This window comes from Arachis stenosperma, chromosome 2 (genome assembly GCF_014773155.1).
Source record: "Arachis stenosperma cultivar V10309 chromosome 2, arast.V10309.gnm1.PFL2, whole genome shotgun sequence".
In the NCBI taxonomy this organism is placed as follows: domain Eukaryota; kingdom Viridiplantae; phylum Streptophyta; class Magnoliopsida; order Fabales; family Fabaceae; genus Arachis; species Arachis stenosperma.
In genome coordinates this window covers 120,645,625-120,659,828 of record NC_080378.1, presented here as the reverse complement: position 1 = coordinate 120,659,828, position 14,204 = coordinate 120,645,625, and the positions used below count along the sequence as shown (strand labels likewise).

Sequence of the window (14,204 nt, the reverse complement as noted above, 5' to 3'; positions counted from 1 at the left end):
AATTTTGGTGCAAAAACTCAACTAAAAAAAAATACAAAAATCTAATTAAAAATTTTGCGAAACTATAAAAACCAACAGAATAATTAAACCTTTAATTAACAAAATAAAAAACGTGTTTAATTTTTAAAAAATACTAATATCAAAATAGTATTTATTATAAAAATATACACATAGCAAAATTAAGCCCTATATATATATATATATATATATATATATATATATATATATTTATAACTTAAGACAAATTAACATATAAAGAAAAAAGAAAAAAAAAAGAGAAGAGAAAGCTCTAGCTATATTTGTGTCCATGATGGCAAAAATTCTCAAACTAAATTAAAGGGTTTATTTTTGAAATATTCATCTATCAATGGCAAATTCTTCTTCATCATCATCATCAACATCCATGAAGTTATTGTTGTTCATGGTTCCTCTTGTAATTGTTATGGTTCTTGCTTTATTTTTCCATGGTCCAAGTGTTTCCACCACCTTGGTCTTAAATGGAAAACACAAATTTTCTTCCTCTTCTAATAATAATAATTCATCTTCTTCATCATTTTCAAACAATAATGGTGGAAGTGATGATGTCATGCTTACTAAGGAGGAGAAGAACAAAACTATGTCTATCTCTGATGAATATTCTCCCCCAACACTTCATGAATCTGTAAGAGTTCTGTCCTTTTTTTTTCTTGACAATTATTTATTTATTTTTCTAATCCCCTTTGCTGATTTCAATTATTGTTTTTATTTTTATTAATTAATTAACATAGAGTAGAATTAATTAGGTAGAAGCTTAAAATGGTATTAATTATTATTACCTCCACAAAAGTAATTTTTTTTCTATTTGAAAGTTTTTCTTTCACAAATAATTATTCTATAAATAAAATATAAACAAAAAATTAATTATATTTTGCTTAATTACTATATCCATATTATTAAAGAGGCAGGGGATAATAAAGAAGAAAGAAGTTTTATCAAAAGGATAATGTTTAAAAACATGTATCTAACATGGTAGAAACTCAGGTGAAGTCAACTTCACGTGAAGTTGATATCTGAGAGCCGTTAGATGATTTTACTGATTTGACTAAATTTTCATCCAACGACTTTCAGGTATCAACTTCACGTGAAGTCGATGTCACTTGAGTTTCCACTATCTAACATAATTAATTATTAATAAATATAACAATTAGTTTGTAACCAAAGGTAGTAAATTAACAAATATATTATTAACTGATACAGTAATTAAAAAGTGTTAACTAATAGCAGCATCTTTTAATTTGAACAGTTAAACAAAAATGAAGTTGATCTCAACATGTCATCAAAACCTTGGCAAGTGAATGAATCTTATTATGTTCCTCTTCCTCCTTTGAATGAATCACATGTTGTTCCTCCCAAAAAAGAGTTCAGCATGTTAGATAGAATAGAAGCTGGTCTGATTCAAGCCAGAGCTGCCATTAAAGAAGCTAGAAATTGGAATCAAACTCAAGATCCAGATTATGTTCCATTAGGTCCAATGTATTGGAATGCTAAGGCATTTCACAGGTACCTAATAATCCATTATTTTCTTATGTCTCAAATTTTTTTAGAGTTATAACTATTATTGGGATGTGAAATAACAATAATTTAATTTAATTAAAATATACTTTAGGGTTAATTTTAAGCATGTATAATACATAGATATTTCCTATCTCATGCTAAAGTTTCACTATTATTTGATACCTCATTAAATTTTTTATTATATTATTGTAAGTATACTTGATTATTTATCTATTATATATTTGATTATTTTACCATATGACAAATTTAATTATTCTAGCGACTGATTATTAGTTAGAAAATATATATATATATATTTTGATTGATTTATTGACTAATTTAAATATACATGTATTTTTTTAGGTTTAATTATTCTGTCAGTCTTTATAGTTTCATTAAATTTTTAATTAGGTCTTTATATTTTTTTTTTAATTGAATCCCTATACAATATTAGATTTTGTAATTAAGTTCCTATTGTGATAAAAATGCTGGAATTAACGGAATATTCCGTTAAGTAAAACGAATATGTCTAATACTTGACTGAATATTCTATATAGTTTAACAGAATATTCTATTAATTTCAACGTTTTTATCATGGTAAAGACTTAGTTACAAAATTTAATATGGTATAGAGACCTATTGAAAAAAAATATATAGGAACCTAATTGAAAATTTGATGAAATTATAAAAATCAAAATAATAATTAAATTTTTTTTTTAATTATAAAAATTGAAATGGCAGGAGCTACTTAGAAATGGAGAAACAATTCAAAGTGTTCATCTATGAAGAAGGGGAACCACCTGTTTTTCATAATGGACCATGCCTAAGCATATATTCATCAGAAGGGCATTTCATCAATGCAATGGAGATTAATGAACAATTTAGAACAAGGGATCCTCAAAAAGCACATGTTTTTTTCCTTCCTTTCAGTATAACAATGATGGTCAAATTTGTGTATAAATCTGACTTTGACTTTGGTCCCATAAAGAGAACAACCATTGATTATATCAATCTCATTGCTTCAAGATATCCCTTTTGGAACAGAAGCCTTGGTGCTGATCACTTCATGCTTTCTTGCCATGATTGGGTATGTAATTAACTACCTCACTCTAATTCTTTAGATTTTATTATTATTATTAGTTAAGAATTTAATTAATTTGACTTGAAAAATATCATTATAATTGATTCTTCTAGCAATATGTTATTTCATTTAATTTCTCAAGACTACTATTTGTATTAAGGTAATATTACGGAGACAAAAAAAAGTCAAAATTTATCTTATTTATTATTTATTAATTTCTACTGTAATTAATAATACTAAATAAAATAAGTTTTTGCTAATTTTGGTTAAAATTTTTTTTTGTTACTAAATATTTTTGTTGTCGCTAATTATTATTATTTAATTATCTAAGTGAGTTTTCTTTATTTTTTTTTAATAATTGCTATTGGAAACAGAGACTAGTCTCATTTCGAAGTATAGTGAGATAGATAAGGAAGGAGAATTCCTAAGACATAATGTAATAAATAAATTTTTTTTTTTTGAAAACTCATGTGCAGCAACTGCATATGAAGTTGATAACTAATAGTCGTTAGATGATTTGACTGATTTGACTAAATTTTCATCTAACTGCTCTCAACTCTCAACTATCAACTTCACGTGAAGTCCTCGACTGTACCTGAATTTTTTCTTTTTTTTTTTTTACACATGTTTGTTTGATTTCATTTTAATTTCAGGGTCCTGTGATATCATTTGCCATTCCAAACCTACACAAGAATTCCATCCGTGTGCTATGCAATGCCAACACCTCAGAGAGATCCCACAAAGGATGTTTCTTTTCCAGAAATCAATCTCCTAAAAGGCTCAATAGATGATTTTATTGGTGGGCCATCACCATCACAAAGGCCCATTTTGGCCTTCTATGCAGGTAGGAGTCATGGGCCCGTTAGGCCCATTCTCCTTGATCATTGGTTCAACAAGGATAAAGATATTCAACTCTACAAGACCCTTCCAAAGGGTGTTTCATATTATAGTATGCTTAGAAAAAGTAAGTTTTGTCTTTGCCCTAGTGGGTATGAGGTTGCAAGCCCAAGGGTAGTTGAGGCAATTTACACCGGTTGTGTTCCTGTGTTAATTTCTGACCATTATGTCCCTCCATTTAGTGAAGTATTGAATTGGAAGAGTTTCTCAATTGAGGTTTCTTTGAAGGATATTCCAAAATTGAAGGAAATTCTTATGAGTGTTTCTCCAAGGAAGTATATAAGGATGCAAAGAAGAGTGGGACAAATTAGGAGACATTTTGAGGTACATTATCCACCTAGGAGATATGATGTCTTTCATATGATTCTTCATTCTGTTTGGCTTAGAAGATTGAACATTAAAGTTCATGATCATTAATTAGATAGATAGCCAAGAAGTTTATATAATTTGAGTATGTTGAATCTTTCTCACCCTAATAAATAAGAGTTTGTTGTCATTATTGTATAAATATCTTAAATTCTATTTTGTTTTGGATCTTATGTTTCTCAATATCAATGATATGAATATGATGTATGTATAAAAATAGAAATATAGAGACACAAGGATAAAAAAGATTATTTATTTAAAATGATACAATATATATAAATAATCATGATTAATCAAATTTAAATATAAATAAAATGTATATATTATTGATTTATTATTTAGTATGGATATGCGAATTGAATCCGTAAATACAGATGTGAGTGAATCGATTCAGTTAGAGTGTGGATTCGATCATCTTGCAGATTAGATGCAGATAAATATTACGGATGGTAACTAAATTGGGTTGGTCTAAGTGGTTAGTTCACTAGTCTGTTTAAGTAAGTGTCGATTTAAATCCCGTTTTGTGCATACAGCAATCCATTTGCCAGTAGCAAACTCTTAAATAAAACTCAGTACCGCATCGAATTAGTTTCTGGTCTGTCGGATTGAAAGATACCGTAAAAAGTAAAAAAAAAAAATCACCAATATTTAAATATTGAATATGATCTAATTTATGAATACTTCTAAAATTAACCATCAATATAAAATATATATTAAAATATAAAAAAAACTAAAATAATATATATATATATATATATATATATATATATATATATATATATATATAATAACTAATTTAATAGTTAATTTTTTTTCTTTTATGTAAATACAATTTGGAATGATCTTATCCAAATTGTTCATATGCACAACTGCATCTTACAATTTCTCGTATATTGACTATTAAAAGGAGCGATATCTATATTAGTCAAATATATTTTTTAAGAAGTTATTTTAAATTTGAGTTAATATGAAAAGAAAAATAATAATTAAGAGTCCCTTGTTCTTTTTATGGAACCACATTTAAGTTTGGTCGAATTAGATGTTGTTGAATTTAATTAGATTTAATTTATAAAAAAATTTGAATATATAATATTATTTTTTTAAATTTTATTAATAATTTAATTAGATTTAGTTTATATAAAAATATAAATGCATAATATTATTCAAATTTCTAATAATAATATTTATTTTCGGTTTTTATAAGTTATTCATATAATCCAAATTAATTTATGCTAAAATATCTAAATATTAAATTCAGTCCTACCTAATCATTAACAGTTTCTTATTATTATAACTATTTTTTTTTCCAGATTTCATTCAAATATTTTTTAAATTTAATTTCCTTTTTAAGTTATAGTCAAGTCTCTTAAAAATAGGAAAATGAATCAATCCAACATTTTAATTTAAAATTTGAGTCAAACATCATCTAGATTCTAGAATCGCATGGAAGATATACAAATTCAACCACCATTCATATTAGTATATCAAAATCTTCAAGTTTCTTTACCAATGAAGAATTCCACTATAGATTTCACACACACACATAATAATGCCACTCATCTTATGATCTTAATATATGAGCCACCCCAAACTGGCACGAATTAAACCCTATTCTCGGTTTTGGATCCTGTATATGTTTCGATAAATTCAAGGTTTTTGTCGCCAGAAAATTTAAGCCATCAAATATTACTAATCAATAGTTTTGGACCCGATGCTAGCTTCGCTAACTACAAGAATTCTAACATATTGCGGCAGTTTTAGAGTCAGATAATGGCAGTTTTTAGCTGCCGCCAAATATATAATGGTAGTTGAATAATCGTTTTAAAATAAAAAGTTGCTAAACAATTAGTGGCGATTTTTTTAAATCGCTAAAATATTACTATAAATCAAAATTTTGTGACCGATCACTTTTGTGGCAATTATACCCGTTGTTATATTTAAAAATACATAAAATAAGAAGTGAAATTAACTTAATTGATTTAAATGATAATCTTATTCGTCTTTTTAAATAAATATAAAAATTTAATTTTTTTTATATATATAATAATTTATTAATCTACAATAAACTTTTAAATAGAATTCAAATGCACTCAAAATCGGATTTGGAATACTCTAATAGTGGGAGATATCAAAGAGAGAGAGAGAGAGAGAGTTAATTGCATGCATGAGTTTCTGCTGCCATGTGTACATTTGTAACTGAAGCCACAGAGAAGAGGCAGCTGTAACATGAAAAGAAGGGAGGATTAAATTAAAATCATGCATGCCCAGATTCTGAAATCCCAAAAAGGCTTCAACTTTGAAATCAAATCATCATTACAATAATGGGTTTTTGTTATTGGTGTGGTTCTTCATCATTGAAGCCATTGTTGTTGATGGTTGTTCCTCTTGTAATGGTTATGGCACTTACTTTTGCTTTTCTGAATGGTCCAAGTAATAATAATAATAATAATAATACCTTGGTGCCACTACTTTGGAGCTCTATAACTCCTCCTTCTTCTCCTAATTCTTCTTCTTTATTCATCAACAATAGTGATGATAACAAAACTATGCATGCCTTTGATGATCATCACATGTCTTTCTTCAATAACCTCTCTTACTTCTCTCCTCCACCACTTTCTCTTCCGGAACAATATGTAAGATCTCTTTCTTTTCTTTCCCTTTTTTTGAATTTCTTTTTCTTATTAAAAAAAAAATCTTTTACTAGAACATGGTATATGTTTAGGACTTTAGCTATTAAGCATAGTCTAGTTGTAAGGGTTGATTGATGTTTCAATTTGATCTTTGAAGAATAATGAAGTTGTTGCAAGTATGCTTTGTTTTAAGTTTTTGAAATTTCAAATGTATAGAGCCAACCATTATTATTTGTTGATGTGTTAACAATGAGTCAACATGCATAGATTCAAAGTATAATAGTAATATTAGTTTTAAATTACTCTTGATTTTAAGTTTAATTTCTTAATTTTGTTCAAGGGAAAGTAAGAAAATGCATCCCCGGTCATTTTGTATCTAGCAATATAATCTTACTCTCAATTTGGTAAAATTTTGGTTTTTAAAAAGTAGTTTATTATATTAAAGCTAGTGTTTTTTTAACAGAAATGGAGCCATAAATAGGCATAACTTGCCTTATTTAGCATTTATTGTAAATGCGACAATTAATAAATACTACATAAGACAAGTTTTGACTTTTTCTTTTCCTTGTCTCCCTAATATTACCGTTTTTTTAAATAGCTTTTCAAAAATTATATAATGTATGTTTGATAAATCATAATAAAAGTGAATTTCTATACCTATTAAGTTATAAAAATTCTGTTTGGTAAAATTATTTTTAATTTTTAGAATTACTTCAATAACATAAATGTAATAAAAATCAATACAAACATTTATTAATATATAAAATTATATTAAATTTTATAATTTTGAAAAATATATGTTAACATTAACAGTTTATTTATAATTCACTAAAGATGATTACTCATTTTTTTTTCTTTTTTCGTTTTTCCTTTTTGGGAACAGAACCAAACTGAGGTAGTTGATCATGACATCTCAAAAACTTGGGCAAGTTCAGCTCCTTTGAATGAATCTTATGTTGTTCCCCAAAGAAAATTCAGCATCTTAGATAGAACTGAAGCAGGTTTGCTACAAGCTAGAGCTGCTATTAGAGATGCAAGAAATTGGAATCAAACACTTGATCAAGACTATGTTCCAATAGGTCCAGTCTATAGGAATGCCAAAGCATTTCACAGGTAACATATTTAGTAATCATAATATGTCTCACTTTAATTATTTGTACACTAATTAAGAAAGTATTATCAGAAGTTTATTAACCAAAATGCCCTTAACTTATAATAATTAATTCGAAGTGTAATGTTTATATATACTTGCTTATCAAACCAAGAAATTTTATTTTAAGTGATAGTTAGATATTAATTACTATTGTTATAAATAATACTAGGGAGTATTTCAAGGGCAAACTAATGGGCCATAGGAATTCCTAGTGAATTTTTATTTTTGGTTGCTTATGGCATCCCTAGCCCGACAGGACAAAGACTAATCCGTCGTGAATCTGAATTTCATTTAAAGGTTTATTGCTGGTCAATGGATTGCTGCATGTATTAAAATGGGATTCGAACCCCCGAAAACTTGCTTAAGCAGATGAGTGAGTTGACCACTCAATCAACTCAAATTGATTGTAATTCCTAGTGAATAATACTAGGTAGTACAACTCATACTCGCTGGTAGTAACAGGACGGAGTCTATATAAGATAAGGTAGGGCGGGGTGGAGTCAGTAGTGTGAAAACCCATCCCTATCCGTCTCGTTGTTGTTTCTAAACAATCCATTAAGAAATTATGATGAGTAACTATGTTATAAACATTGATTAGTACTAAGTGATCATCACTGGTTATATTAAATATCATTGTTATGGTATGTAGGAGCTATTTAGAAATGGAGAAACAATTCAAAGTATTTGTCTATAAAGAAGGGGAGCCTCCAATTTTTCATAATGGACCATGCAAAAGCATATACTCAATGGAGGGTAATTTCATCCATGCTATTGAGATGAATGAGCAATTTCGAACAAGGGATCCTAAGAAAGCTCATGTGTTCTTCCTTCCCTTCAGTGTAGTAATGATGGTCCGATTTGTGTACGAGAGGAACTCGCGCGATTTCGGCCCCATAAGAACAACTGTAAAGGATTATATCAATCTCATTGCTGGAAGATATCCTTATTGGAATCGAAGCATTGGTGCTGATCATTTCATGCTTTCTTGCCATGATTGGGTAAGTAGGTCTAACTCGATTCGAAACTAGTTCCTTTAAAATAAGAAGGTTGGTAAAGTGAGAAAATGACTGTCTAATCACCAATGATCGAGTCCTGAATTACATCTTTATTCATAATGTGATCATATTAGTTCTATGATGATCTTAGATGCATATGAATACACAAAATGATAATAATGTTGAGATTGATTATTCAAATTTTTTTAGGGGCCAGAGACTTCATTCTCTATTCCTTACTTATACAAGAACTCTATCCGTGTATTGTGCAATGCCAACACCTCTGAAGGATTCAACCCTACAAAAGATGTTTCTCTTCCTGAAATCAATCTCCAAACAGGTTATTAGGTTATTCTCATCATTAGTAATTTAGTAATTTTCAATTATAGTCACTTTTCACTTAATTTCAATCAAAATAGGTGAGTGGTGAAAACTCAGGTGCAGTCAACTTCACGTGAAGTTGATAGCTGAGAGCCGTTAAATAATTTGAGTGATTTGACTAAATTTTCATATAACGACTATCAGTTATCAACTTTAAGGCTGCGTTTGTTTACAGAGACAAGACACTGAGATACAAAATCGTATTTGGCAGAGGAGACATGGACAGAGATAGTGTGTCCAGAGGCACTGAATTAGTGTATTTTGTGTCTATCCTGACAGGAAGGACACTGAGACACTAACAAGAAACACAACTTATTTTTTCTTTTTTCTTTCATTATTCTTATTAATTTTCATAATTATATTTTTTATTATTATATTTTTTTTATTTCAAATTTTTTTAATGAAAAAAAAATAGAATAAATTAGATTTTTATAATTTGTTATAGTTTATCACCAAACAGAATACAAGAACACAATTTTGTGTCTCTATCCATCAGTGTTTTGTCATATCCTGTTCTCAGTGTCTTGTCCTGTCCTGTTCTCAAAAACAAACGCAGCCTAAGTGAAGTTGACTGCACTTGAATTTCCACTGTAATAAAAATACTATTGATACACCAAAGACTCCTGAAAATCTTTGTAAAAATGCAGGTACAATAGATGGTTTTCTTGGTGGGCCTTCCGCATCTAAACGCTCAATTTTGGCCTTCTTTGCCGGTGGGGTTCATGGGCCCATTAGGCCCATTATACTTGAGCATTGGGAGAACAAGGATGAAGATATTCAAGTCCACAAGTACCTTCCAAAGGGGGTTTCCTACTATGGTATGCTTAGAAAGAGCAAGTTTTGTCTTTGCCCTAGTGGGTATGAGGTGGCAAGCCCAAGGGTAGTTGAGGCAATTTACACAGGTTGTGTTCCTGTGCTTATTTCTGACCACTATGTCCCTCCATTTAGTGATGTCTTGAATTGGAAGTCTTTTTCAGTTGAAGTTTCTTCAAGAGACATTCCAAAATTGAAGGAGATTCTAACAAACATCTCTTCAAGACAATATATAAGGATGCAAAGGAGAGTGGACAACATTAGGAGACACTTTGAAGTGCATTATCCTCCTAAAAGATTTGATGTCTTCCATATGATACTTCATTCAGTTTGGCTTAGGAGATTAAACATTAGAATTTATGATGATTAATTCAAATTGTTTATATTGCCAATTATCCTAACAAAATGTGATTATGGTATATCAAGAACCAAACTCCTAAAATTACTATTTATATTGAATGTAATATTTATACAATTCTAAACAAAAATAAAAAAAATGTTTGATTTTATTCTTATTAAATTGATGAAATAAAATATAATATATAATTTTATTTTTATTATCAAGTCATATTACATAAAATAGTTAATATAATTATAATTAATGACAAATATGTGTTAGTCCACAATGATAATTTCATATTTATATCATGAGTAATTCTTCCGAAATCAAACTCTTCCAATTTCAAATTAGATAGGTGAAAATTTAAGTGTAGTCGATTTTACGCGTAAAATTCATGTTAAATATGTAAAGTCGACTTCACGTAAAGTTTTTACGCGTAGAGTCAGACTTCACGTGAAGTTGAAAGTTGTTAGAGTTGTTAGATAAAAATTTAGTCATATCAATTAAATTATTTAACGACTTTCAGTTATAAACTTTACGTAAAGTTAAACACGTGAAGTTGACTTCACATAAAGTTAAATATGTGAAATTAATAGTTGAGATACGTAAAATTAATACTTGAGAATTGTTAGACAAAAATTTAGTCAAATCAATTAAATAATTTAACGATTTTCAGTTATAAACTTCACGTAAAGTTGACTGCACCTGAATTTTTACCATTATACTTTGGTTAGCAGAACCGGTTTGACTATAAAGTATGAAACTCATTGCTTTCTTTTCCTTTTTTTTTTAACAAATTGCCACGTGGACTTTACAACTCTCATCCTCTCAGGTTTCCAAACATAAGAGGGCATCTATGTTTATAATAATAATAATGCCTTAAGAATTCTTAGAAGTGAGAACAATGTAGAATATGTCATGTTACTTCTCAAACACAACGTGTCAAACCTCCTAAGCATGGTTGCCACGTGTCATTACCCTTCCTTCCACGTGGTTCTCTATTCTATTAACACGTGTCCACTCACACCAACCGTCACAAATCTTCCTATACTATCCTCATAATCTTATCATATAAATTATCAAACACCACCTTAATTCTTTCACATCCATTACAAATTATTTGAGTGATTATTAGCATCATCAATCATGGAGTCAAGGGAACAATTGAAGGAAGAAAGCGCTGAACAAACTGCAAAAGATCTTGAAGAAGTTAACAAAGCTAGAAACCATGATCATGATGAACAACAACAACAAAAGCCAGGTGTAATTGGTTCAGTGCTAAGAGCAGTTCATGACACATATGAAAGTGCTAAAGATGCTGTTGTTGGCAAAAGAGACAACACTACTACAAATGCAGCATCATCAGATATAACTACAACAAATACAGGTGAAGAATTGGGAGGATTTGGTGCTGGTGAAGTCAGAGATATCTCTATTGGAAAAGCTAAGAATGCAAAAGATTATACAAAGGAACAAGCTGGTAAGTTCATGAATATATTTAGATGGTTAATTCTAATTTTGTTTCTGCTTTAGAATTCAGATTTTTTCCTTCAATACGTCTTTTATTTAATTTTCATATACTTATAGGTAACACCAACGATGCCCTTAATTGTAGTAATTTGATTAATTGTAGTAAATTTTAGTCTGAAATTAATAGAATATGTCAAACAATGTATAAGAAAAACAAGACACAAACAATGCATCTTAGTGTTATTTATAGACTAATTGAAATAATATTAGATTATGCAGCTGAAAAGGTAAAAGAATCAAAAGATGCTACAATGGAAAAGGCAGGTGAATACACAGATTATGCATCACAGAAAGCAAAAGAAACAAAAGATGCTGCATCTCAAAAAGCCAAGGAAGCTAAAGATGCAACCATGGATAAGGCTAAGGAAGCCAAGGACAAGACAGTGGAAAAGGGTGGTAAGTAATACTAATACTTAAGTATATGGTTCAATAATGTTTTAGCATAATGAGATGTTTAAAATTGGAAATTTAAGAATGATTGATGAGGGTGTTGGACATAGGTGAGTACAGAGATTATGCTTCGGAGAAGGCGAAGGAAGGGAAGGACACCACGGTGGGGAAGCTTGGGGAGCTGAAGGAGAGGGCGATGGGTTTCTTGGGAGGCAAGAAAGAAGAAACAAAGCAGAAGAGTGCAGAGAGATTTGAAGAAACGAAGGACAAAGCTTATGATATGAAGGAAGGAACAAAGAACAAGGCTTCAGAAACTGCTGAGGCAGCAAAGCACAAAACCACCCAAGCTAAGGACAAGACCAAGGTCTTCAATTTTGTTCATCTTTTTAAAAGAATTTTGAACTACTATGGTCAAATATAAGAAATATGATAACTATTTTCAATTAAAAAAAAATTAATTGTCAACTATTATTTTAGTTGGTGCAGTTAATAGTTGAGAGTCAGTATTTGGCTGATTTAACTACTAAATTTTTATGTAACTGCTCTCAATTATCAATTTTTATGATATATTTGCTGAGTAATATAATGATGTTTTGATTATGAGTGAAGGAAAACTTGAGCGGAGCAGAGGAAGAAGCAAGGAGGAAAATGGAAGAGCTGAAGGTGGAAGGTGGAGGAGGATACAACAGAGATCTGGAAACCGCCGCCGCCGGAGACAAGCCGTCAACAGTGAGATTGCAAAAGACGCGACCGGTTGCGGTGGCCGAAGCCCTGAAAGCATCTGACCAGATGACAGGACAGGCCTTCAACGACGTCGGACGGGTCGACGGCGACGATGAAGTTTCCAAGTAAAACAATGAAAATAATACTACTACACTCTACACTGTATATAAATAATAATTACTTTTGTAATAAAATTATTATTGTAGAATAATACTTTGCTTTGTTTAATTTCCTTTATTATGGCATGCTATCTACAGATCAGTTTTATTTTATTTTGTTTAAGAGACTAATTAAGAAATAAGGAGTGTTTGTTAAAATTTAAAAACAATGAATGGTAAAGACGTGTTATCTTTTGCTTTAATATTGGGCCTCTTGGGCCCATTAAGGGTTTTATTATTCTTTTCTTTTGCTTAAATATTGGGCCTCTGTTAGGCCCATTAAGGGTTTTATTATTCTTTTCTTTTGGCAGTGGAATGTTTTCTTCGGAGTTTCTGTTTTTTTTTATTATCAAAGGTAATCTTCTCTGCTTGATAATTTCTTTATGTAGTTGAAAGATCAACATTTCCATGACCAAAAAATTATTGTAATCCCAAGAATTTTTTCCAAATTGATGGCTAGAAAAACCAAAGAGGTAATGTTCAATTTGGTTTTTTAAATTTTCATTATTGATCAAAATAGTAGAAAATCTTGAACAGTCCCATTGAAGCGGCAAAGACATGGCATGTACTTCAGAACCGTCTTAGATAACTTTACAGCACTTTTTAGTTTGATGTGTCCAATTTGTTGTTCCTAACATCACTTCTTATTACAACACAACACATTGTCATTCATCATCTCATTATCTCGGTACCTAATAAATAACACCAATCTAAACAATTAATCATGATGCAAAATAATGCACGATACACGTGTTCATGTGATTATATAGTACTTAATTAGAATGATACAGGCTTTAACAAACTTGGTGAAGAACCGAAGATAAATGGATAAGTTTTAAATTTATTTTATTTTATTTTATTTCATGTGTACAATTCATTATTGTTGTCGTGGAAAAAGAATAGTGCGACCCTAGTCAACGATGTAGTACAAATGTACCCTAAAGAAAAAAGAAAATCAAGGGTTGGTGTAGTACAACTCCACAAAATAGTGTTCCTTTTCGGCTAATGTTACAATTCATGTAATAAAATTTTTTTGATATTATGATTTTAAATGAATAATTGATTTTATAAAATTTATATTAATTCTATTGATTTTACGATATAAATCTTGTTAAAATTTTATATTTTATATACTTAGTTTATTTTTCTGATTTTATGTAAAATCTCAATTTTTTCTATTTATACAGCTATATGAAAAGTATTGGATAAAGAAA

General features: G+C 29.5%; 2 protein-coding genes and 1 pseudogene across 2 annotated transcripts; all 3 read left to right on the top strand.

Annotated features, from left to right (window-relative positions):
- The first annotated feature begins 244 nt into the window (after window positions 1–244).
- LOC130960850 (probable glycosyltransferase At5g03795) lies at window positions 245–4,002 on the top strand (annotated as a pseudogene).
- Window positions 4,003–6,198: 2,196 nt separating this feature from the next.
- On the top strand, window positions 6,199–10,219 carry LOC130963641 (probable glycosyltransferase At5g03795). The gene is made up of 5 exons (XM_057889746.1): window positions 6,199–6,510; window positions 7,391–7,620; window positions 8,310–8,658; window positions 8,866–8,995; window positions 9,684–10,219. Exons 1-5 carry the CDS (start codon window positions 6,199–6,201, stop codon window positions 10,217–10,219), a joined length of 1,557 nt encoding a protein of 518 aa, XP_057745729.1.
- A 1,089-nt stretch (window positions 10,220–11,308) lies between these two features.
- On the top strand, window positions 11,309–12,987 carry LOC130962330 (late embryogenesis abundant protein ECP63). Its single transcript, XM_057888546.1, has 4 exons — window positions 11,309–11,669; window positions 11,930–12,115; window positions 12,220–12,473; window positions 12,719–12,987. The coding sequence occupies exons 1-4, from the start codon at window positions 11,336–11,338 to the stop codon at window positions 12,959–12,961; spliced, it is 1,017 nt and encodes a 338-aa protein (XP_057744529.1). The 5' UTR covers window positions 11,309–11,335; the 3' UTR covers window positions 12,962–12,987.
- The last annotated feature ends 1,217 nt before the right edge of the window (window positions 12,988–14,204 follow it).